This window comes from Phaethon lepturus, unplaced genomic scaffold (genome assembly GCF_000687285.1).
Source record: "Phaethon lepturus isolate BGI_N335 unplaced genomic scaffold, ASM68728v1 scaffold11960, whole genome shotgun sequence".
Classification (NCBI taxonomy): Eukaryota; Metazoa; Chordata; class Aves; order Phaethontiformes; family Phaethontidae; genus Phaethon; species Phaethon lepturus.
In genome coordinates this window covers 1-25,524 of record NW_010511221.1, presented here as the reverse complement: position 1 = coordinate 25,524, position 25,524 = coordinate 1, and the positions used below count along the sequence as shown (strand labels likewise).

The 25,524-nt window shown below is 41.2% G+C and overlaps 1 protein-coding gene across 1 annotated transcript in view; it reads left to right on the top strand.

Annotated features, from left to right (window-relative positions):
* PGM2L1 (phosphoglucomutase 2-like 1) overlaps nucleotides 1-20,392 on the top strand; it is a 39,805-nt gene extending 19,413 nt beyond the window's left edge. Inside the window, exons 3-14 of the mRNA XM_010283221.1 lie at nucleotides 3,346-3,452; nucleotides 5,718-5,802; nucleotides 6,782-6,865; nucleotides 9,992-10,185; nucleotides 11,134-11,323; nucleotides 11,556-11,653; nucleotides 12,475-12,655; nucleotides 14,279-14,372; nucleotides 15,565-15,694; nucleotides 17,052-17,241; nucleotides 17,850-17,983; nucleotides 20,290-20,392. Of these exons, the coding sequence (XP_010281523.1) occupies nucleotides 3,346-3,452; nucleotides 5,718-5,802; nucleotides 6,782-6,865; nucleotides 9,992-10,185; nucleotides 11,134-11,323; nucleotides 11,556-11,653; nucleotides 12,475-12,655; nucleotides 14,279-14,372; nucleotides 15,565-15,694; nucleotides 17,052-17,241; nucleotides 17,850-17,983; nucleotides 20,290-20,392 (1,590 nt within the window). The remainder of the gene's footprint in view (nucleotides 1-3,345; nucleotides 3,453-5,717; nucleotides 5,803-6,781; nucleotides 6,866-9,991; nucleotides 10,186-11,133; nucleotides 11,324-11,555; nucleotides 11,654-12,474; nucleotides 12,656-14,278; nucleotides 14,373-15,564; nucleotides 15,695-17,051; nucleotides 17,242-17,849; nucleotides 17,984-20,289) is intronic.
* The last annotated feature ends 5,132 nt before the right edge of the window (nucleotides 20,393-25,524 follow it).

The window sequence follows — 25,524 nt, the reverse complement described above, 5'->3', positions numbered from 1 at the left end:
TGCTGAACCAATTGCTTTTATTAATAGGTAAGTAACCTGTCACAGACCTCCACAATGACAAAACAAGTCAACTTTGCATCATTGCTTTGAGTTTTCTGTTGCTATAGAAGCAAAGCTAAAGATAATAGTTAACAGATTTAAATACTGGTCTTCATAAAGCTGTTACTCTCTCTCTTGATTTCATCAACCAGAAGTCTTCCCATCCCATTCTTGATACCATCACTTTCCCCTCGCTTCTCCTTTGAAATGGATCATAAGGGACTGGACACGCAAGAGGATTATTTAAAACATGGCAATAGAAGCTGACTAGATCTGTCTGTGAATTTTATATAGGGACACTGGGCAGTGGTATAAATATTTGTAATACTTCAGTGCACCTAAAGAGAATTTTGTTTTAGATCCACTGAGGTGGTTACATATTTGTATGCTGACACTTGCTAATAAGTTATTAATTATGACAGATATGTAATGGCAAGATGTTGACTTGGGTATTTTCGATTAGCAGTAGCTATCCCAGGAGAAATTAGATGGGGACACTGTCAAAACCTGAATCTTGTAAAAAGGAAGTAGAAATTCTTTAAACTTCCCAAAGGAAGAACTTATCCCAAGAGATGTTGGAGTTACTAACTGCCCTCTGAGAAAGGGAGAATGACACCTCGAAGAAAATAGGTGTGAACTCGAGTAGAGGGTTCAGATAGTGGAAAGACTCTGCATTCACTTCCTCTCACTGTCATTTTTTATTTATTTTTGTTTCCTGCAACTTTATTAAAGGTATCTGGATAGCAAACAAGTCCAGTAGGGCTGGACTAATTTCAGCTGTGGGACCTTTGCCTAAGCTTAAGGTACTTTGTCCTCATACTGCATATCACGTAGTCTTAATTTTAAGCAAAACATCACCATGGCAGAAAGTAGAGACATGCCTGGTTTTATTCATATGAAATCTTTGATCCCAGTCAGTGAAGCTGGTTTAAGAGAATGTCCTAGGAAAAATCTCACCTCACCCATGAGATGAGTGACTTAGATTGCAGTGGCATCCAATAGCTGCCAAAAATGCTCAGGCAGAAATAGTTGGGATGAGGTGCAGGGGAGAAAGTACCAAAGATCAAATCTGCTAAAAAGATCAGTATACGCCCTTACTTTGCAACAAAAATAAACCAGTTCTTCTGTGTATGAAGAATGAGGGAATGGAAAGTTGGGAGATGGGGAAGGGTGCGGGCATTAGAGCCAAAAAGCCAAACCAAACCAGCTATGATGGTTGTCACTGGGAAGTAAGGGGTGAGGAAGAAATTTGAAATGCAGAATCCTAGAGACGCCAGGGTTGCCAGAAAGACCAAGGGATGCCTCTGCTGTCGAGGCAGAGCTCCGGGGGTAGATGTGAAATACAAATCTTGTGTAACAGTTTCACGTTTTAGAGTGGTTTGGAATGTATGGACTTTCTTATGTGGGCAGGAGTATTAGTTGTTCTATCTGAATTTACCTTGATCCATGCTGCTTCTGAAAAAGTTTATATGCCCCTGTTTGTTTTCTGCTTCTAACTAGTACCACTTTGTCTGATACAGTCCTGCTTCTTCCACAAATTTTTGCCTTTTTTTGGTGTAGTTTCTTGATGTTTGAGGAACTAGTTCAGATAAAACCCTGTACCCTGTTCCGACCTCCCGATACCACTAGCCTAAATAAGGGATCTGATGATAAGAAGTCTGCTGTTCATCTCTTTAAATGTTATTCAGTCTGTTCTAGTCAAACTTTAACAAATTTTCACCATTCCTCTATCTCTTATCTCTTTACAACTGTGAATGGAAGTTCTTGATAAGTTGTCAGAGCAGTGTGAACATGTTTGTGTATCAACACGTTTCAGTTCGGTGTGAAGGTGACTTCAGCTGGCCATCCAGCCATGGCACAGCTTCACGTTCCGTCAGTATTCAAAGACTTTTATTTTTTTAAAAAGCTTTTTTGCTCTCTGTTAATCCCTCTGTAGACACACTATAGCTGCAGCAGCTGAGATAGTTCTCCAAAGAGATGCCAGTATCCGCTTGTTTGTGCTTTGAAGCACATTCTTCGGTGGAAAGGACAAGAACCATTAAAAAAAAAAATGGAACTCAACTGACTCTCATGGGTAGGAGTCAGGCTAGCTTTCCAGTTGAGAGATTGGTGATACTGGTGATACTAAGACAGGTTCAGAGAAGAACATTGCAAAAGATTGCACTCAATCCTGGGGGAAAAAATCCATTCAATTCTAGTACGAAATGCTCCCACTCCCTCTATCAAGAGGAAACTTGTGCCCTCCTAAGAGGTAGCCTTTTTAGGATCAGCTTGGCTATGGTAAGTTCACCGTGTTGTGCTTGTGTTAGGGAAGGCTGCTGCCTGACGGTGGTAAACTGTAGCCTCTGGAAACTTCTGTTGACAATAGTGCTGCCATCTTTTTGTCTAAAACTGCTGATCCATCCTGGGTTGTTTCTGTGATGGATCTTCAGAGAGATTCTAACTGGGAGATGAATGGCTGCGAAGGCCACAGGGAAGGTGAAGCTGGAACGCCATGTAATCCACTATTTGAAAGAGTGCCCATCTCCTCCTGCTTTGAAAAGAAGGGGTGTTCGCTTTTCTCCCGTGCATGTTTCAGCACATATTTCTCCTTGCCCTCAGTGTGTTTTAAAAATTTACTCCCTTCATCTGCTCCCCTTTCTTCTCCCTGCACTGGGGGTCTTCTCTGATAGCTTGCCATTGGAAATGTTCTAGCTTGATGGATAGAAGACAGCTTGTATTTGTGCTATTGTGTCTGCATAGCGTAGACATTGAGGACTTTAGTCTGTCCACCTGGTCACTAGTAGTAGATATTTGTTTGAAAGAGTGGGTAAGGATGAAGCATTCTTTTAATGCAAATTTAGAGCCAAGACTTTGGAAGCAGTGCTGACAAGGTGTCTGACTTGTACTGTGAACACAAGGATGAACATTAGCACGGACTAGCACTAGCCTTGTATTGCCTGAGTGGATGGACTTTTAGAAAATGGATTTTTCTTGATTGGGTCTTTAAGAAGATGGTTTGAATACATAAAAGCACAGTACGAATTGAAAACAAGTGTTTGCTGCTTGAGAATTTTGCTGGCTCGAGCTTTCTGTTTATGCTATTTGGTCACTTCTTGTACTGCCTTTATTTCCAACAGCTGTTTGCTTGCTTGCTTTCTGTGAACACTTTGGGGAAAAATAAATATGCTGCTTTTGTGAATATCATTATTGACATTTTTGCTGAGCTGTATTTTGCCTACTGACATCATACATCCTATGTGAAAGATCACATTTAATGCGTGTGCCACACTAGAGCTAATTCTTCCCTATTTTTTTTCTTTCCAGGGGATCTACAAGTATCTTGAGAGGTGTTTTTCAGACTTTAAGCAGAGAGGCTTTGTTGTTGGATATGACACACGAGGTCAGGTGACCAGCAACTGCAGCAGTAAGAAGTATGAGTATTGATTACATTTGCAAGACTAGAAATTAAATTGTGCCTTTAAATGCATTCCATTCTATCAGAATATTTTTGTTATGAACTGCGCACACTTTTTCCCCTCCCTTAGTTCGTTTAAGTAGTAATGAAGAGAGGCATGGATTAAAGCCTTTATAATACCAGTTGCCAGCAAATACGGAATGTAAGGCTAGTCACTTCACCAAAGCATTTGCAGTCTAAATGCACAAGAACATTAGGCAGACATTAAGAAGTTGATATACCTGGAGAGAAATTTGAATGTGAAGGTAAATTCAGAATGCTAACATCTAGCTTGAAATCACTAAATGTTAATGCTCTATTGTTAACACTATCGTTCTTTTGCATTATGCATTTGATTTAAGCTTGCTTGGGGGAGAAGACTTCTACCTTCAGCCTACTGTAAGCCGGTATTTTGATACCCTTATGTAGTCTGCGCTCTCGGTGTATTTCCACACTGGGAATATCTCACCTGGAATGCCTAAAATGTAAACTTCCAGTCATGCCAAATTATACTCTTTGCAAGAAAAGGGAAGAGAGTATCTGTAAAAGAACTGCTTTCTGAATTCTGTAAGGAAAAATAAATATGCTGTTTTTGTGAATATCATTATTGGCATTTTTGCTGAGCTGCATTTTTTTTCTACTGACATTAAGTAAGGAAGCCTAATCTCTTGTCATTTGGGGAGAAAAACATATGTAGTAATGGCATGCTTTAAAAAAAAACGAAACAAAACCACCAGCCAACCCTGTAGCTAATTATTCTTTAGCTAATTAGTAGCTAATTATTGTAGTTAATGTAGTTATTGTAGTTAATTATGTAACTAATGTAGTTGTGTGGGTTTTTAAATTTTTTTGTCAACATTTAATATTCTAGGGATGTAAAAGTTCTTGTTATAATAGAGCAGAGAATCTAGTGACTTCTTCTAAGCGTTTCTCCATTCCCCTGAAGTCTGCCTCTCCATGCCTTCCTGTCTGGTCTTCAGATCCTTGTGGCACATTAAAACCCTTAAGCCAAAGCCTGGGAGATAAACTCATTTGTTACATGGTATTTGCAAGGCTATCACCGAAATCATCTGGCTTATGCACAGCTTAAAAAATATGGAAGTGTAAGAAAAACATTCCTTTTCAGCCACACGAAGCTTGGAATTCAGACTTGATGGCAATGCAGGCCTTGTGTTCCACATGTCAAAGGAGCAAATCAGTTCTCAACTATATGTTTCTTTTGTCCCCTTGGGATGACACACAGTTACAGTAGTGCTAAAACCAAATTGAACCTCCCTAAAAGAGTGTTTTCAACTGGATCAATGTGCTCATCCAGCACTATGTGAGCAGGAACGCCCCTCTCTTTGCATCAGTTCCAGTGCCGAGGGAGATGGCAGACTGTCTGGCTGTATCCTGTAATTAAGTGCACGTAACGTTGTGATACGCAAGCAAAATGTCAGTAGCTTCAACTACAAGCTGAGTTCTCAAACTCTTTTAAGTGGTTTCAGGTTACATTTGGTAGGTGCTATAGTGAAATTCTGAGTAACTGAAACTTATGACTACATTATGTGCATCGTGGGAGATGCTCATCTGTAAAAACGAGTGAGCAAAGCAAGCTTATACTGTTTAATCTCTCATCTGTTTTCACTCTGAGACTTCCTATTAACCGCTGAGCTGTGTCATTTTAGCTGAAAGAGAATGAGTTTCCCTGCTGCTTGAAAGGAAAAGTTTATAATAAAGGCAAGGTTTAAAAACACGAGTGCTGTTACTGTTTCTAAACTCTCTGGAATAAGAGAGTGCTGGTTTGCAGAAGTGTATTTTGGGAATAGGTCTGCTTCATGGATATTATCTGAAGCTGCTGAACAAGGCTGGCAAAACAAGCTTTGCTGCGTGGGGTACCAAATCCTTTTCCAAACCTGCTGTTGCAGACATCTGGCAAGATGGTTTTGTCCTTGAATGAAGGACAAGTGTCACACCAATAGGTTCTGTATCTTTGTTTTTGATATCAGTGGTTTATTTACGTGGTGGACTGAAGTGCCTTGTGCTCTTCAAGCAACAAATAAAAGTGCTATCTCGGGTTCTACAGCCTGAATACTGTATTACATCGACTGTACAAACTGTAGGATACTACTGTTCATATAAGCCAAAAAACAATAGAGGGATTTAAGAAATAAGTGAAATGAAGGTTACAGTAATGCCACATGGCTATTGGATTGTCATGGGGAGTTGGGGTGACTGAACATTTTCTTTTTCATGTTGGTAGACTTGCAAAGCTCACTGCAGCAGTCCTCCTGGCTAAAGATGTACCTGTATACTTCTTTTCCACATATGTCCCTACACCGTTTGTGGTGAGTCATCTTCTCTTTTATATTTTTGAACCATGCTGTTAAGGGAGTATTTGACAGTTTACTAAAAATATGAACTAGTAATTTTCTTCTCAAATTCCAGCATTTAAACAGAAAAATAGGGGCTGCTTGGTACACTTGGCTCATGAAGGAGGCGGTAACAAGAATGTCACTGACTTCTTCTGTGTGCAGATAGTCAATAGAATCACATTTCACTATGCGAGGGCAGTAGTTATTGCAGTCCAGGCTTTGCTCTATTAGTTACAGGTGAAGCATTCTGCTGTTCTTTTATTCTGTGCTTAAAAACCCGGGTGTCATAAGGGTCAAAGATTATATTTATCTGTGTGTGTGTGAATAAATACACATATGTAGGGACTATATGTTTTTGCACATAAGACTTGCGCTGCTTAGAGTGCGAGAAATGAAGGATTGCCTCTGCTTTTAGTATCTCAAAAAACAGAGCTTTCTGTTCTAGTCACAGAAGCATTTTGTTGCAGGGTTTTAAATCCTTGTTTTCTATTCTGCAAGCTTTTCTAGTGTGCTGTGTATGTGTGTGCTGTGGGTCTCGTTTTGACGGGAGGACTGAAAGAACTGGATGCTCTTTAGCTGGAAATATTTGTAACTTGTTCTTCAACAAGCCTGTTGGTGAACTCCATTCTATTTAAACCTGTTTTTTCTTAAACGCTAGTGTAATCTGAGTGTACACTTTCTTTAGTTGGCCAGTTAACAATTGTGTTTTTGTAAAGAGTAAATAGAATAATGTTCGTATACAACAGAATAGAACAAAATAGGCTTTCTCTCTATTACTAGCTATAGGAAACAGAATGATGAGCATTCATGTTAATTTTCAAATAAACTGCTGAAAACATTAAGAGCCACTTCTCCTGTAGCATCCTATTGCATAATTGTCCTAATAATATAATGCTACTTGTGCCAGCTGCAGAACTCTTGGGTAAATTGATGTTTCTGGTTTCCTTTGTAGCCATATGCTGTTCAGCAGCTCAAAGCTGTGGCTGGTGTGATGATCACAGCATCCCACAACCGGAAGGAGGATAACGGATATAAGGTAAGGCTTGAACTTGAAGTTCGTAGCATGTCACAGCCAGCTGCTTTCCACTATTACCTATGTGCCTTTGGCATTTGGCTTCTTCTGGAGCCCTCATGTGTGTACATTAGAAGGAGAAATTATTTCAAGTAATTCATCCTTTTATAACCTAAATTACACACATTTTCTTCTGTGACTAGAACTCAAGACCATACCGCTTGTGTATCTTGAGCACAAGACTTTTATGACAGTCCATAGAGTCCAATCAGCAGCTGAAGAAATGCTTAAGCAATTTATTACATAGAATCATAGAAGGGTTTGGGCGGAAAGGGACCTTTCAAGGCCATCTAGTCCACTCCCCCTGCCATGAGCAGGGACATCCCCAACTCAAGCAGGTTGCTCAGAGCCCCGTCCAACCTGACCTGGGATGTTCCCAGGGATGGGGCATTGACCACCTCTCTGGGCAACCTGGGGCAGGGTTTCACCACCCTCAGTGTCAAAAATTTCTTCCTTAGATCTAGTCTAAACCTGCCCTCTTTCAGTTTAAAACCGTTACCCCTTGTCCTATCACTACACTCCCTGATAGAGTTCCTCCCCACCTTTCTTACCAGCCCCTTTCAGCCCTGGCCAGCTGCAATAAGGTTTCCCCGGAGCTTTCTCTTCTCCAGGCTGAGCCCCACCAGCTCTCCCAGCCTGTCCTCCCAGCAGAGTTGTTCTCCTGGGGCCGCCTCTGGCCCCGCTCCAGCAAGTCCATGTCTCTCCTGTGCCGAGGGCTCCAGAGCTGGACGCAGCAGTGCAGGGGGGTCTCCCCAGAGCGGGGCAGAGGGGCAGAACCCCCTCCCTTGCCCTGCTGGCCACGCGGCTTTGGGGGCAGCCCAGGGCACGGTTGGCTGCCTGGGCTGTGAGTGTGCATTGTCGGCTCCTGTCCAGCTTTTCACCCACCGGGACCCCCGAGTCCTTCTCCATGGGGCTGCTCTCCATCCCTTCATCCCTTTGCCTGTGCTGATATTGGGGGTTGCCCCGACCCAGGTGCAGGACCCTGCCCTTGGCCTTGTTGACCCTCATGAGGTTCACCTGGGCCCATGCCTTGAGCTTGTCCAGGTCCCTCTGGATGGCATCCCGTCCCTCAGGCATGTCAGCTGCACCACTCAGCTTGGTGTCATGTGCAAACTTGTTGAGGGTGGCCTTGATCCTGCTGTCTGTGTCATTGATGAAGATATTAAAGAGTACTGGTCCCAGTACGGACCCCTGAGGGACACCACTCGTCATACTGTCTATCCACATTGAGCCATTGACCCTCTGGATGCAACCATCCAACCAATCCCTCATCCACCAAATGGTCCACCCATGAAATCCATCCCTCTCCAACGTAGAGAGAAGGATATTGTGGGAGACTGAGACAAAAGCCTTACACAAGTCCAGATGGACAACATTGGTAGCTGTTCCCTTGTCCACTGATGTGGTCACTACATCCTGGAAGGCCACTAGGTTGGTCAGGCAGGACTTGCCCTTGGTGAAGCCATGCTGACTGTTTCCAGTCACCTCTCTGGCCTCCATGTGCCTCAGCGTAGCTTCTAGGAGATCTGCTCCATGATCTTCCCAAGCACAGAGGGGAGGCTGGCGGGTGGGTAGTTCCCAGGGTCCTCCTTAGTACCCTTTTTAAAAATGGGTGCAATGTTTTCCTTTTTTCAGTCCCCAGGGACTTCACCTGACTGCCAGGGCTTTTCAAATATTCAAATATCATGGAGAGTGGCTTGGCAACTACATCAGCCAATTCCCTCAGCACTCTGGGATGCATCTTGTCACATCCCATGGACTTATGTATGTGTTCATTTCTTAGACTTAAAAATGAGTTTAAAACTAAGCTAGAACTTAGGTGAATTAGTCCACACAGTAGGTAACTGTGCTGAAGATGGTGATGGTTTAAGAGTTGATTAACAGAACTTTGTAGTAGTGTGTTGCTACCTGTAAGGTTGTTTTTCTGGGCATTGAGAGAGAGGTGGGCAGCTTCACTTTGAGAGCCTGGAACAGTATAACTGTCCATAATAGCAAATGCTGCTTATGCAGTATTGTAACACAGCATTTCCTTTCTAAACTTTATAAGAATCTGAACTAAATTCTAAACTTTAACTAAACTTAGCATTCTAGAAGCTTAGTAACAGGTCAGTGAGTAATGGCAATGATAGGAAAAGCAGTCTTACTCTGCAGAGGAGTAACTCTTGGAGGTGATTGTACTGCACGTGTCCTGTGTGGAGCAAGTAAAGTACTTCGCCAGCCTTTGCTTTTGCTTAGCTATAGCAATGAATAAAAAAATAAGCCACAACAGTTTTCCAGGTGCTTCATTTATCAAGAAGCTATTGTGTTTATGTCTTCTCATACAGAGCATTTTATTTCTGTCAGGATAGTGTTTCTTCTAGTCTTTCAGAAGAATTGTTCTATCTTTCACTATTTTCCCTGTGAATTCAGCAGCTTCTGAATGTTTTGCACAATTTTAACCAGGCTTGACAAACCCATAGTTTTGAAGGTACCCATGGGTTTCCTGAAAGCCAGTGGACAAGGAGAGGGACAGATTGATCTGAGTAGAAAGTTTGCACTGTGAACTCAACCATGCTATTGGAAACAAACTGTGGGAAAACTGGCATCTAAATAATTCTTTAACAAAGGCTTTTTATAGTTCAGGGTTTGATAGTGTTCCCAGCTGAAAGATTACAGTTGTTCAGTTACGGAAAAACATGTACTTTGGCACGCTGCTTATCTGTTTTGCTTTGATTTCAAAAACAAGTTGTGCTTCTTTTTCAAAAGGAATGCCAGGTTATGTAGAAAGTTTTTCTTCTGTTACAGTTTGCACAACGCTCTCAAATGTAAGTGCCCAGTTTCGGTTTCTCACGTCCTGATGGTTTCAGTCATAATAGTTAAATATCAGCTTTTTTGAAAATATATCATGTTGCTCAGTAGCTATCATTACATAACTGAAATAGTAAACTGTGATTCCAAATGGCTTTTGAGAATCAAGCCAGTCTGATGCTAGCCTTTTTCTGTATGACTTCAAGAAGCAGGAGGCATGCGTAATCCTATAGCTAAAAGGATTTATCAAGTTAATAATCTTTGTAAATAAACTGTGTTTTGTTTTCCTTAAACTTATACCAGGTTTATTGGGAAAATGGAGCACAGATCACCTCTCCTCATGATAAGGAAATTATAAAATGTATAGAAGAGTGCGTTGAACCATGGAATGGCTCTTGGAATGAGAATCTAGTAGACACCAGTCCCCTTAGACAGGATCCTCTGAAGAAAATTTGTGACTATTACATGGAGGATCTGAAAAAGATCTGTTATCATAGGTATTGTATAAAACAAAATGTACTTAAATTATGGTTTTAAGCTACGGGTTACATGTGGAAAACTGACTGCTGACAGACAGACTTCAATAATAAAGTGTGCGATGCTGCCATACACAAACGTTTTTGAGTAGGCTGTAGGGATTGGGCTGTCCTCCAAAATTATAATAGTTTTGGACCTGCTTGTAGTGATTGTTGTTGTCACAACTCAGTGACTGGATTTCTGTCTTTATGGTTTGCAGAAGCTGGGTGCGCCACTCTGCCACAGGCATCGCTCTCTGCTTGAGGCCGTTGCTCTGTGCTCTTCATGGCAGGAATAATTTTTGGTCCTCTCTCCATTCTGTCCTATCTCATCCATTCTCTGATGTGTCATTAAATTGGATGACCACCATCATTAGGATTAAACTATACTTCTTGACCATAAAGCAGCCTGCCTTTGGACACTAGGCTACAGGAAAGCACCCTGATGGGAACTTATGCAAATGAATACACTCAAATAGTTCTGAATAAAATGCAGAAATTCAGAGTAAAAGTGAGATGCACATGCATGGAATAGAAGTGAGAAGATTAACTTTAAAGGTCAGGTGGGGCAGAAGACAAGAATTAAAGAAGGAGGATGGGTAATATAGGTAGAGCCGAGCCAGAGTAAGATCTTCCGGATGGTGGAAGAGCTCGAGTTTGATGCAGAAATTAACAGTTCATTTTTGCAAGACTTTCAGCTGATTCAGCAGAATGTAAATACTTAATTTTCCAGGATAAGAAGCTTTAAACCAGCAATTTCCAGTGAAAGTCTGAATGAGTACTTTTCACTCATTCCTTCTTGGAAATTAATGCAGAAATCAGGAGAATAGTAGGAAATGTAATTTCATTTTCTTTTGCTTTTGTTTTCCCACATGAAAGTAGTCCTGTTAAATAACTAAAATCTTACTGAAATTCTTTTTTCCTTCTCAGGGAGCTAAACATGCAAACAAATTTGAAGTTTGTACATACTTCTTTTCATGGAGTTGGACATGACTACGTGCAGTTGGCTTTCAAAGCATTTGGCTTTCAGCCCCCTATTCCAGTACCTGAACAAAAAGATCCAGATCCGGAATTCTCTACTGTCAAATGCCCAAATCCTGAAGAAGGAGAATCTGTGCTGGTATTTTTTTTTCCTACTTCATCAGATTTTTGTGAGCTTTCCTCTGTTTGGATATGACACTGTGTTAAAAAACAAATGGAGGATGAGGGCAGGGAGTGCCTGGCTTTTAGCTCTGTTAATACAGTGGGCAATCCATGTGAGATTTTCTTTCATTGCATGTTATATGTAAATAGGAAGACTGTGGGTTTATTTGCTCTAGTGATTTTATTTTATTTTTTCCTTCTGTCACCAGGAGTTGTCACTCAGGCTTGCAGAGAAAGAAAGTGCTAAAGTAGTAGTGGCCACTGACCCAGACGCAGACAGACTAGCAGTGGCAGAACAGCAGGAAAAGTAAGTGATGGGACCTTTTGTTTTACACCTTTCTGCAGGAGAGGTAGTGAAAATCACAGAATGTCCCCATATGGTTGACAGGCACACACCTTCAACCCACTCTTTCCTGTTGTGACTTAACTATTTGGATATTTTTTCTTGCTAGCTTCATCTTTTGGTATAGCTCCACCTGAAATAATGTATTTTTAAATAAAATCAGTTAACAACTCGGAAAAGATTAATCAAATATTTACCAGTGCTACAGTAAATGGCCAAATAAAACTTAACTGAAAAGCTGAGTAGTTACTAAAGACAGTAAAGTCTTGTTGTTACTGTTTTTTCACTTTTTTAGGCAAACAGATTCTGCCTTGAGACAATTAGCTGTTGTGGGCTTTTGTTTGTTTGTTTCTTTGTTTTTTTTCCCCCTGTCTGCTTCATATTGAATAGAAATTATTTTTCTTCCACTAACAGGCCAAAATTCTGATCACCGTGTAAGTAATTGTCTATAATGTGCGGTTGTGCAGGCATTGCCTGACTGCAATGTATAGACTCTATAGCCTGCTATACTTCTGTTTAATAAATTTAAAAAGACCTCAGCTGTTTTAAAGCTGACAGTAAGGATATTAATTGGTATCTTTGCTTGCTAACAGAATGCACTGGGCTTGTAAATCATTGAGATGTGATAAATGTGGAGTCCTGTTAGTACGGTGGCTTTGTATAGAGCAGCTTCTCGGTAGTGTGCTCAGATTCCTGTTGTTCCAGTGACTGCAGAAAGCATCTCCCCGAGTGGATGCTCCTGGGAAACCTGAAAGAGCTCTTATGTTTTCTATCCTTGTCCGCAGTGGCTGCTGGAAGGTGTTCACTGGCAACGAGCTAGCAGCTTTGTTTGGGTGGTGGATGTTTTCTTGCTGGAAGGAAAACTGCTCCGAAGATGCTGATGTGAAGAACGTTTACATGTTAGCGACCACAGTCTCCTCAAAAATTTTGAGGGCAATTGCACTTAAAGAGGGGTTTCACTTTGAAGTAAGTGTGTTTTTTATGATGTCGTCTTGGCAGAGTAAAATCTGGTTGCCATGTCCTCCACCTAGCCCCCCCCTGCTTACAACTTTACAAAATGAAAAATAGGCAGATGACTGCCAGTCTTTTGGCTGGGAGTTTTTATGCGTTCCAACTTGCAAAGAATGCTGTTTTACCTGGACAAGCCTGATTTCAACATCTGCAGAGTTTCTCAGTGCGTATTACAGTAAATGGGAGACTGTGAGATCAACTGAGGCAAAGCTGCAAGGAGGCTGTACCGTTTGACACGAATTAAAACCCAAATTACGTAGACTAGAAATGCCTTTGTCGTGGTTATTCTCCTAGAGATAAGTTCTTCTGTGTGAGAGAATGAAAGTGTGTGCGCCTTGGTATGTTTACTACAAAAATGGAGTTCTTTTTGATGGATTTGTAACAAACAAAGACAGGTTACACAATGTTCCTTCAGGTGCCCAGATCACTAGAAGGTCTTAAATTTGGTTTTACTTCAAATTGTGACAGACAGAGGAACTCTTATGTTCAGAGCTTTAATGTAGTTTTATTAAGGACTTGCTAAAAAAGAAAACGGGGGAGTGTCCCCACATTGACCGACAGTTATTATTTTAGTTCCTGCATTCAAATTAAGTACTTGCTCTGATTTCTGAGGCTGTTGGATGTTAGCCATAAGAGATGCAAGTGCGCTAAAGCTTAGTACAAACATCCAGGTCTTGTTTAATGCATGTCTTAATTAAATCCATGTGCAACAGGAAAAAATACTTTGCCAGACAATGAGGAATTAAAAACCAAAATTGAAAGTAACTCTGAAAACCATCTTGAGTGACTGTCCAGATACGCTTAATAAGGTTGAATATCACTGCCTTGTAGTGAATTTCATTATCTCACTAAATACTGTCTTTCCCCCGCCCTGACCCCCGGAAAGGGACACATTTGACTGGGGTGGGGGGGAAGCTAGGAATTGGCCTCCTCTAAAAGCTTCCCCTCTTTGTACCTTCCTTCTCTCCAAGAAGGGCTTGTGACTGCTTTTGCATTATTTGAAGAGCACAAGCAGTGCTCTTCCCTCCCGTCACCTAAGATTGCTGGTTATGTTTTTGTAACTTTTCCTTTTGAATAACTTTGTACTGTTGTCTCATCTGACAAGCACCATGGAAGATCTTATCTGATCTCAGAGAGAACCACAGTCTCTCAAGCATGCTTACTCCTTGATTTGATATTTATTTCCTAGTTGAGTATTCACTATTAAAATGCTATCCAGCAACTCTTTGCCTTAGATTCATAATCTAAACTGAAGATATGACTTGTCTAATGTTTGTCTTTACTGTCCCTATTCTGTTTCTCAATTAATTAGATTTAAATTCAGGGAAATTATTTCAGGAAAATCAGAAAAATGATGATAAGCTTTAGTGTTTTGACTCTGCAGCAATCTTTCCCATTGACCCTGAAATTCAGAATGCATCATCTTTTTTATTTTATTGGTTTTTGGATTTTTTGTTTTAATTTTGTCTGAAGCATCCTGGAAGTGAAGGGAATAGTGGCTACACTTTCTTCTTTGACTTGTAACTAAATCTAAAATGTGTATTTAATGGACTCTTTTTTTTTTTTTTCTTGTTTCAGGAAACACTCCCTGGTTTTAAATGGATTGGAAGTAGAGTAAAAGATCTCCTAGATAATGGAAAAGAAGTCCTCTTTGCATTTGAGGAGTCTATCGGTATGTATATCAGTATAACTTTAAAATGTTGAGAACAGCGGAGTGAAATGCAACTAAAAAGGGGTGGTCATAGTTATGAAACAAAACACAAAAAGTACTTAATTTTTGTTCTTGTAGTTACTAGTATTGGTATTTTGCTCTCATCAAATCAATGTGCCAGCTATCATAATAAACAATGTATGATTCTAGTTCTGGTATTGTGCTTGTGCAGTTTCCTGATACAAACGTGCTGTGATACAGATTGAAAGTCCTGAGATGCCAGAGCCAAACTACTGTTGCTTTGTGGCCTGAGATTAAGCACAGGATCTGCTCTTAATCAGTTTAATATCTTAGAGGTCCTCTGTGTGAGGACTCGCTATTAACAGCTATGTGGAACTGGGAGGTGGCTTGCTTCGGTCACACTAACCATCGCACCAGCACTGCTGTGCCTCCAGGAGCTGTACACCATCCCCTCGTGCTTCAGAACAGTGTGTGCAGGAATAGCATTGAATACCTTGTGGAAGTGTGTGAATGTTCCTGCCGACCTTGCCTTGCGCGCTCTGTCTTGGTAATCTTGCTGACCCCGCTTACCTGTAGAGAACTGTGTAGTGAACGTCTTGGCTATAGGAATTCTCTGCTGCTCAGAATAAATGGCAGCTTTCTGGGACGGCGTATTCACATACAATATGGCATTTGAAAATGAAGCATGCACTGAAGAGGGTGCGTGTCCATGCCGATTTCATTGACAAAATTAAAGCAGCTTTTAATCATAAGGAGTTAAGATCTTGCTCATGCATCCCTTCAGAAAGAAGGCATCTTGGCAGTACTGTGGAGCACTGGTTTAAGGGTTACCAAGGCTGCATCTGTATGGGTTCCTCTGATTCAAATTACTGGTGGGACTCGTTGCGGTATTGGTGTGCTTTCACAAAACAAGCAAATCTTTGTTTAGCACTGTACCATGAGAGATCTCCTCAGAGGGTAGATGTTCACAATCTAGAATTGATTATAGCACGTATCTTTCCAGCCCTATGACCCCTGTTAATTAGATTTTTTTTTTTTTTTAGAAAAGGGGAATGCTTACTCAGTAATAAAAACAGCTTGTATGTATGTATTGGCCAATTTTCTTTTACAGGAAAAAGGTTCAAACTTCAGTTGAGTAAATCAGCGTAATAGTATGTCAGCTTATTTTTCCACGATAATTTTTTATTTTTAGGCTTCATGTGTGGCACATCGGTGTTGGATAAAGATGGTGTAAGCGCAGCTGTGGTCATAGCTGAAATGGCAACCTACCTGGAGGGCAAGAACCTAACACTAGCACAGAAACTCATTGAGATATATGAAATGTAAGTTGTATTTTTCATTAGTATGTTCTACTTAACTAATTTGGAGCTGGGAATAAGCTAGTAAATATTTCTAATGCATCCCTCGGATGTTTTCTCGCTGTAAGTCATTTTTTCTGGTGCTATAATGGATTGCAGTCTTCAGTATTACAGATACTACTTGAATACCATATTTCCCAAAGGACTAAAGAAGGCCCTTCATTGTGTTTTTGCAATAAATTGTGAAAGAGTAGAATTTTGCATATGGATCCACCAGAGCAAACTTTTCTCTTATTTGATTCATGCTGTCTTACTTCTCTTACCTTCTGACGGGTAGCTGCATCGCAGTGGTGATCCGTGTGCCTCTCAACACTTAGTATCGTCACTGAAACACGGTCTGGGGACTGTTAGAAGACCAAGCTGTTCTTGCTGAGATTTGTAATGGAGCAGAGGTTGAAGGGATGGTCTGTGTCCAATACCTATGGACACAATTCACGGCAATAAAATGACTAACACGGCTGTGTCAGAATTAAGTCGTACTGTGATCCGCCCCACTCATCAGCAGAAGTTCCTGTGCTTTAACGGGGTTAGTGGCACAGCTACAGCAAATCATTTATGCCATCCCTTTTCCTGCCGGCCCAGCAGAAAGGCAGACCGTGGCCCTTAGAAACCTGGGACGAGGAAGCACAAATGATGGTCGGCATTTGTCTCTTTGTGGCACTGCAGTGTTTGCTCTGTCACATGCAAACTGTAGCAGAAATAATTCTGAGCAGCTGGCTTGAAAAAGCTGTCAGTGATAGTGATAACAGAAGAATTCAGCATCCAGTCACACTTAATTTTTTAAGCTGCAGAGAATGGTCTCTGCAGAGTGAGGAGTGGGTGAACTATAGTGAAAAACAACTTAAATTTCAACGTGCAAATATGGTTGCTGCACCTAGTGAATGCTTGCTTTTAGGTCTGATTGGGGATAGTAGTCTTAATTTGGATTAAATAATCAGTCACCTTCCTCAGAGTCTGTAGAAATAATCTGTTGTTGTGGCTGCTCACGTGGCTACAGCAGACAATTTTTGATGGTGTGGGAATGATACTGCGTATTAATTTCCTCAGGGCTACCAAGGCTGCTGCACTCAGCCAAACGGTTGGCTTTTATTTCTTTGGAACTGAAGCCTTTGCCTGACTTTAAAAATAGCTTAAGATGGTCTGGGTAATGCAGTGAAATCTGTTTCAGAGTCCAAACATTTGCCTGTAAATATCTGTTTCCACAGCTGTGAGAACTGCATTCTTTTTCTGTTATTGCTTTTCCAAACAGGAGCTTTCTTTAGATACCAAATGTGCAGAAAACTTCTGAATCTTGTAACTGAAAACGTTAATCTGCTTGTAGGTATGGATATCACATATCAAAGACTTCCTATTTCTTGTGCTATGATCCGCCTACTATCAAAAGGATATTTGAGAAACTTCGGAACTTTGATGCTCCTCAGTCTTATCCAAAATTTTGTGGTATTTACAATATATTACATGTACGAGACATTACCACTGGCTATGATAGCAGCCAGCCGAATAAGAAATCGGTGAGTTATGAAGTATTTTTGCAGGAGAGGTTCTGTTTTTGAAGGGACTGAAAGTTTCATATACAAAGAACTATGCAGAAAGATATATTATGTCAATGTAGGCCACCATTATAATTACCATCATCTATCGAAACTGCTTAACAACACTTACTGGGGAGAAAACTGCTTAAATGTGAAATGGCTTGCCTATTGAGTTGAATATTTTGATATAACAATGAATAAACTTTATTAATTGAAGTGAGCTTTATGCTCCTGCAACTCTTATGCTGTCTAGTGGGCTTCCAGATGTTGGAATTCCAATGGGAGTAAGAGGCAGTCTCGTTATCCTGAAATTCTGAGTCTGACCTTTGAAGGTCCCTTCCAACCCAAACTGTTCTGTGATTCTGTGATCTAGGAGATAGGCCTGTCTGTTAGGCTGGAGTGGCTTGTTCTAGTCTGTTGTGCTGGCTGGGGGATGTATACTGCAGGGGATTTCAGCGTGTTTATTTAGCTTTGTATGTACTGAATGTTGTATTTAAAAAAAATTTTAAAGTATTAAAAAAAAGCCAACCCCCCACACTTCTGTGTTAGTTGGGGTGTTCTATAATAAAATGTTGTTGTTTATGTAGGTGCTGCCAGTGAGTAAAAGCAGTCAGATGATCACTTTTACATTTCAAAATGGTTGTGTTGCCACCCTTCGGACAAGTGGAACAGAACCAAAGATCAAGTACTACGCAGAGATGTGTGCGCTGCCCGAACAGAGGTCAGTAGCAGGTCCGCATGCACACGTTGCAAGATGCCTCCGGGCTTTAAAGGTCGGTACGCAGGCATCGATCCTTTGCCTGCTGCGGGATTCCTTGGCTGCCTCCTTGGAGACCTGAGCCTCAGCTGACTGTTCCAGCCTGTCACACTGGCCAGTGATGCACATTGCTGCTCATAAGGGACCCTCTCTGTAGTGGATGAGACAAAAAATTGAATTTTCAGCATCTGCTACAGTCGAGGAGACTTCTTTTATTAACCCAATTCCTCAGTTGTGCTGCTGCGGGCAAGTATGCTTAAACCCAGGTGGATTCCTGTTGCATTTGAGAATCTGCTGTGTTGCTCTGGGCTACTGGGTAGTAATTAGAGATTTCTCCCCTTTTGACAGCGACCTGGATTCAGCTTCCTCCAGTTTAAAAGGGGTGGGGGAAAGGATATGTTTACACCATTGGAATCAGGAGTGCAAATGAGGAGCCTAGGTTCTCGGTCCAACTAATGGAAAGAGCAGGCTCTTGAAAACAGAATTCCTAACCTAAATTGTGTGAGTACCCCTCGTTTTAGGCTTGTGTCCCAATGTTCCCATGGAGCAGAGAATTGAAAATGGCATAAAGGGGCCTCTGATTCTGTATTTATTTCTACTTACTGGAAGGAATTCAGGGTGAGCACACTTTTTATCAGTGAATGTTTTGGTCAGGCTTAGGCTGTCAGTGGATAGTGAGTGGTAGACTGCCTTTGCTTGTAAAATGTGCACGTGAGGGGATACACAGATCCATGCCTGGAGAGCTTTTCACAGGTTGCTGAAGTATTCTTTAAAACACCGTTTATTGCCACATAGTGCGTAATACAGGTATGGCCCATCTTTTGAGTCATGTTTTTAGATTGTTCTTAATCGAGCATGGAATAACAGCACATCAGAGAAGTGGTAGGAGTTCTACACTCCGGTTTTCTGAATGACTCTTGCCAGAAGCTTCTATGTATTTGGTCAGAGAGCTTTCTGATTGTCTGGAATATGAAAGCACTTCTTTGTGGGTATGGAAACTCTTCACTTCGGTTAGAACATGCTTCTATAAACCGAGGAGTGGGCAAGGTACCATTTGGTGTAATGCTTGTTTGGTTTTTTTTTTTTTTACACCATTGGTGTAAATGCTGAAGAAAAGGTAAGATAGAGCTGAGGCAAACAGCTGCACCAAGAAGGAAGAAATAAATGCTAGAAATACTGCCCTTAACCTAATCTTAACAGAAGTGAAGGCCAGACAAGTAAAAGTAGTGGGGAGAGAAACAAAGTACCCGAGGATGCTTTTGATATGCATCATTTGGGCTTCTGCTGTTGTTCGTTCTGGTAAGTCAGAAACATACATCAACCTTTAATTTTAGTAATACCTATGGCTAATGGCAATTGTTATCTGGAACATGAAATTGAAAAGCTTTCAACTTTCCCTGTTTCAAGGCACAAAATGGTCTGTAGGAACCTCAAAAGGCATTCCTCTCGGTAATAGCTTTGCAAATATTTCTCTGAGTTGCTGTTTATTGATTATTCTTAAAAGCTGAACATCAGGAAAGTCAGTTTTATTGCAGCATTTTTGGGTGTTTTCTTTAAAAGGAAGCACTGACCTGAAGGACGATGATATAGTGCCGGTCCCACAAATGAACAAAGCAAATGTAAATAAGCCTGTTTTGCCTGTTCTCCATTAAAAACAGGCTGAGCTCCTCTCCCTCCAGTGAGACTTCCAGGGTAGGAGAGGGATTATGCATTTTTAAAGGAGTGTTGCAATGCGTTAGTGTTTGTGCATGTGGATGTTTGTCTTTTTACTCAAATTAATGTCTGGACATTTAAATAGGGAAAGGATCAGTGTATTACGGTGTCCTCTGGTGAGCCGTGACACTTCGCCTGATTACTCAATCCCCCTAAACTGCACTTTAGTCAAAATACAGTAAGATACCCTAGACGAGCGTCTGGTGGAAGAATATAGGGTATCTACCTCCTCTGTTAGCAGCTCATTCTTATTTTTTAATCCATTTACAGTCTGTGTCTTGCATTGGTTTTGCAGTCATTACTTCTTGTGTACTCTTGCTAGCCTAGAGCCCTCTAGTGGCAATTATTTTTTTTCTTAAATTAATCGAAATTAGTATTGTGACTGTCCCTGCCAAAAAGTGTGTTGTTAAAGCAAGCGGATCGGAGTCTCTGCTCGTTGATACTGGTAGGAAACATAACAAAGCTAATCCATCACCATCATATCGTGCTTTTTTCTTTTTTTTTAATAGATGCCTGATGTTTATCAAACCTCTGACATAGTATTTTTCTCTTTCTAGTGACAGAACCTTGCTGGAAGAAGAACTTCAGAAGCTTATTGAAGCTTTGATTGAGAATTTTCTTGAACCTGATAAGAATGGACTGATCTGGCGCTCTGCTTAGGTATCCTGTAACTGGCGTTCAAAGAAGTGACCATCTGCACTGCATCATGTGAAACAAAGGAACCAAGAACAGAACTCAGTTTAACACGTGTGCGTGTGTGTATGTGTGTTAAACAGCTACATTTTTATTCTATAAAGAAGCAGCATTCTTTTGTCAGGCTTTTCACCAAAGTCTTGTGTAGAGAACTGGGATAAGGAGAGAAAGTGAGAGAAAAGGATGGAATGTATTATTATAATTTACTATCCTTTTGACCAAAAGACTAATTAATCTGCACCAATGCAAAGGAACCTCTCTAGTAGGTTTAAGACAGCAGATCTTAGCCAGTAGATTGTGTCTTAAACTAATTTCAGGTACCCAATACCTTTTGTGCAAAAAGGTTTTAAAATGGGGTAGTCATAATATCTGAAGGAGGTGATCGCTCCAAATTGACAAAAAAGCCTGCTTCTTCCTAGCTGTTGTGTGGGAATGTAGGTATCATTGTTACAGGTCTTAATTTCCAAAAATTTTGAAGTAGAGTTCAGTGCTTAGAATTTCTTGTTTAGGCAAGTTGTTCAATATGACATTTTTTAGCTACTTAAGTATCCTTCCGTTGTTAAAGGTGCTCTTGGTGCATTGTATCTTTCCTCTGTGTATCTTAAAATATTTACTTGCCTAGTGGCAACACATGCAGCTCCACTTGCAGTCTGGGTTTTGAATTATGTAGTGCCTTTCCAAGGCTTCCAAAGGAGTAGAAACTTGTTCATTCCTCGGTTAAATCGCCCATTTGAACTACCATAGGTTTTGTAACTGGTTTTTGTCCCACATCTCTGAAGGATTTTAAGCTTTTTTTTTTTTATTAAAGGCTTCAGAAATTTAGTAACTGAAAATTCCCATTTGACGTTTTTAGTTTTGATAGCTTGAATTCATACTGTCTGTGTATTTAAAAAAAAAAAAGGAAGAAGGTGGAGGTGAGACACAGACACCATTATTTTTTTTAGTTACTAAATCATGATTTTTTTTTGTCATGTCTTGTAAGCTAACATCTGTTAGAATAGCAATTTGCAAATACTATTATTGTTTATCTTTTAGGGCAAAGTTTTAACAACTTCCCATTATCTGTATCCTACCTTTGCTTGAATAGTCATCTCTTCCAAAAAATAGGCTAATACAGAAATTCTCATGTAGATATTTAGGATTTCAGAAAATAAAAGTCATGTTTTTGGCACAGGAAAGATGTGGAAAATACTTTAACTGAAACGACACCTCAAGAAAAACTGCATATTGATTAACTGAGAATAATACTCATTAATGTGTGCAACTAAATGGCTAATATAAGCCTTCAGAATAAAGTCAGTGATGTTCTGGACAGCTCCCCACTATCACTTTACAGTAATTGGATAAAAGAAATAGATAAAACCGAACACTTAACCTCTGTGTTGAAGGTTACGTGAGAAGAACCTAAGATGCACTTAAGTTAAAGCCGTCGTTTTGCCGCTATTGTCAGATCTCTAAATTTGTCCTCCATCTTCTTATACCCTTGCAGCTTGATGCCGTAGTATTGCGCAGAGTGGTTTTGTATGTGTTGCATCTAGATGGCTTTAAAGAGCACCGAGGTTTCTGTGTCTGTACAGGTATTGGGTATTTCGTGCTGACAGAAGCTTTGCACTATAACCGTGGATAAGTATTTTGCTGTATATGAATGTACATGTACTGCAGAAGGTCTGTGTTGCACAAATTCTTACTTACCACCAATATTTATTTATTTTTTATTTTAAGAGAAAATATTTCCAAATTGTTCTGCAATTGAGTGAAATGTATCTAATGCCAAAAAAACTTTTTTTTTTTTCTTGATTGTACATTTGACTGATGTGGTGGGGGAAAATGGGTGAAAGCATTTACACTTAGAGTATACTCATGTTATTGTACAGCGCTGGGTAGGTCTCAGAAGGTGTGAAGGAATTTCTGACTGCTGCTTTGTCTTCAGTTTTCATGAAAAGGTGCAGGTCTGGATCCCGACTGCACCGAATTTGAAGGAGGTCTTGCCATTTGTTTCATTAGCAGCAGATTAAAGGCTCAGGCGTTTTGGATTTTGTTTTTTGGTTTTTTTTTTTAAATAGGCTACTAGTAGTTCAGAAGAGAACAAGTGACTTGGAACATAATTTTGAACAAAAGTAAACACTGTATAAAGCGTAGTGTGTGTGGTGAGGCCAGCTGTCTGTATATGGCAGCAGTTAGCATTAGGAGTTACGTCTTAGGAGTTATGTTTGTGCTCCTACGAAGAGCAGGAATCTGCAATTTCCCAGAGAGATCTGCCTTGTATCAGTAGGCAAGTGTTACAAATGCAGTAGGGAAGAAAGTTGTGGTTATGTTTTCAAATTGGCATTCTTAGAAGGTGGTACCTGTTCATAGTCTAAATAATCTTAAAGAAAAAAAAACAAATACGGGGAGTTAAGTACCTGGGATTTTTCTTGTCACTAGATTTGAGCAGTAAGTGATAGACCTAGTAGTGCTTTTGGAATGGCAGCAACAGGCACAATGTGTTGAATGTATTTTAAGGGTATAATAACTATTGCTGTTTTTAAACTGCTGCTACTGTTGTTTTCCTACTGTATTTGAACCGTTTGACATACTGTTCCGTTTGTGGAACTCTTCCTTTATCTCCTCCCTCTGATCTTGCTTCCCTTACTTCTGTTACTGTGAAGGACTGTAATTCTCTTATTTCATTGCGCTGTGACTTTGTTAGATGTAGTATTAGACTCTGTTGGGCTTGTGCACAACCTTCTTTCAGTTCTCAGTTGTTCTTTACTACTCTTCACATAAGAACAAAGGCATTTCAAACTTGAGCAGGAAGCAGATAATAGATCAAAGTACGCTGTGGATGTTGTTTACTAGGCGCTTCCAGTTAAAATACACCTTTTCAGAGGTTGGTCTACAGCAAGTCATTGGCTTGAACTGTAATCATACAGCCAATGATTCGTTTTTAGCATCTGATAAAATTAGGAGAGCTTGTTTTTCTCTCTTCTGTTTTTGATGTGACAGGCTTAATCTCTGTCTCACTCAGATGTGTGATGAAGCTGTGATTCTGTGGGCCTGGGACAGGACCTTTATAAGTACCAGAGGCTTGCCAGGCAAGGGTGAATGTCTACGATACGGAGCTTATAGCTGAATTTTTTTATTCTAGTTGTGATAGAGCATCCAGTGTGGGGTTTAAATAGCTACCAGTACTATTCGTGTCTCTCCTCCTGCACCTCTAAAGGATGCTTCCTGCCCCGGCATGAGTGAATCGGAAACTGGCGGGGAAGAGGAAGGAGCGTGTTTAACACGGGAGAGTTCGACTGGAAGCTTCAAGCACAGCTCTAGCCCAAAGTAGTGTAGCCCCCGCTTTGTGTCTGCCGTTGGCATGATGTCCTGATCAGGTGGTGAGCCAGTTCTGCTTCGCTTGCCCTTCCCTCCCGTTGCATCCCCAGCAGGATGCAACTCAAAGGAGCCAGGTTTCCCTTGGGCTGCAGGAGAACTGGGATCTTGCCTGAGTAGGTCTCCTAATTTCCTTAATTTTAAATACCCAGCTCTTCCTTTGAAGGAAAGAAAATACTTAACTTGTGTCATCCACAGAGTAAATTAAGAATTAATTCAGTGTTTCTGTTTCAGCCATTGAGGTGAGTTACAACGTGCAGCACACGCTGCCTGGGGCTCCTTTACCTGCCTTGGGCAGTTCTGGACTGATCTCAAGCTGTTGCTGCATCTTTGCTCGGAGGATGCCTGCATGTTGGAGTTTATGGCGTCCTTCCCTGATTTAGCGGTACTGGGGTAGCACTTTGTGTCCCCTCTTTGGCTCCTGAAGTACTGGGGATTTCAGCTCCTGTCTTATTAAAGGGGGTGTGTTTGTGTGAAGCTATCAGAGACTTGAGGGAGAAGCCACCAGGTGGAACGATGGTTTCTGTCATTTGGGGCAGGGGGGAAGGTGTGATCTCCTTTAGAAAGCACTTGGATGTTCTCTTTAATTTTAAAACTAATATTGTCATTGCTTCACTTTGTCATTCCCCAACTTTTTTGCCCTCTTCTCTCCACAAGTAAGAGAGGGAGGGCTCTTTGCATGGTGACACCTCGATGGTTAGAGTCCATCTTGATACCCAGCACACTTCCCCTGCCCTTTGTGCGCTCGAGAGTAGCTTTGTACAAGGTGATTGAAGTATCTGCAGTTGCATCGTTCTCCTTGTCTAGAATCCTGAGGAGTTCTGGATCTGTACTCTTCTTTACCCGATGTCTGTTCTTCTGTAAAACTAGGGCATATTACAAATACAGAGTGAGAATTTGCACTTTTCTGAAGTATTTCTGTGTGTATTGCTATGTGGATTTAGCCGAATGAAGTGTTGTAAGTAATAAAATATCTCTTCGTAGTAGCAATCCTTCATGTTTCTTCGGTTTTCTTTAGTCAAACGCTATTGCCCCAAAAGCTGAGTTGGTGGATCGCTCTTCCTGATGTGCTGTAGCAGGAATACATGCTACTTGGATACCTAAAGACCCGGGAACAAGAGCGTTTCCTGACGAAGCTGTTCAGAGCCTCATCCTTCTGCTGATGCGAAACGAGATCTCTCCTGTCAAACCAACGTCGTTTCCAAGGAGCTTGGTGCTGGAGGTGTCCCAGGGCACAGCACCAAGGACAGACGGGCTAGCTGGCGACCCGAAGTCACCACCGATGCCACCACGGAGCAGGCGCAAAGAGGGTTGGATGTGGGGGGCTGTGGGACAGGCGGGCATAAGCCAGAGTGAGGAGAGGCTGGTGTTTTGGGGGTGAAGCCACTTCAGGAAAAGCGACAGCCTAGAAGGCAGCGAGAGGGTCTGTGAGCCCGTGGCAGGGAAAAGGGGACCGGGGCAGAGGAGCGGAAAGGTTTCAGCTCTGTATAGAAAGTCCCACCAGGATAGTGGGTCCCTCTCAGGAGCCCCCCTGTGCTGGGGACTTCATGGGGTTCTGACTCTCACTGTTAAACTCTGAGACAAGAGCTGATTTCCCCCCAGCTTGGCTGTAATATTTAATAAGGCTACTTTAAAGCATCATCAAGGTTGATAGAAGATGGTTCCTGGGGGCACAGCAGCATGTCCAGGAGGGTTCCCACATCCCTTCAGTGATGGCTGCAGGCTTCGGGGAGGGGGGA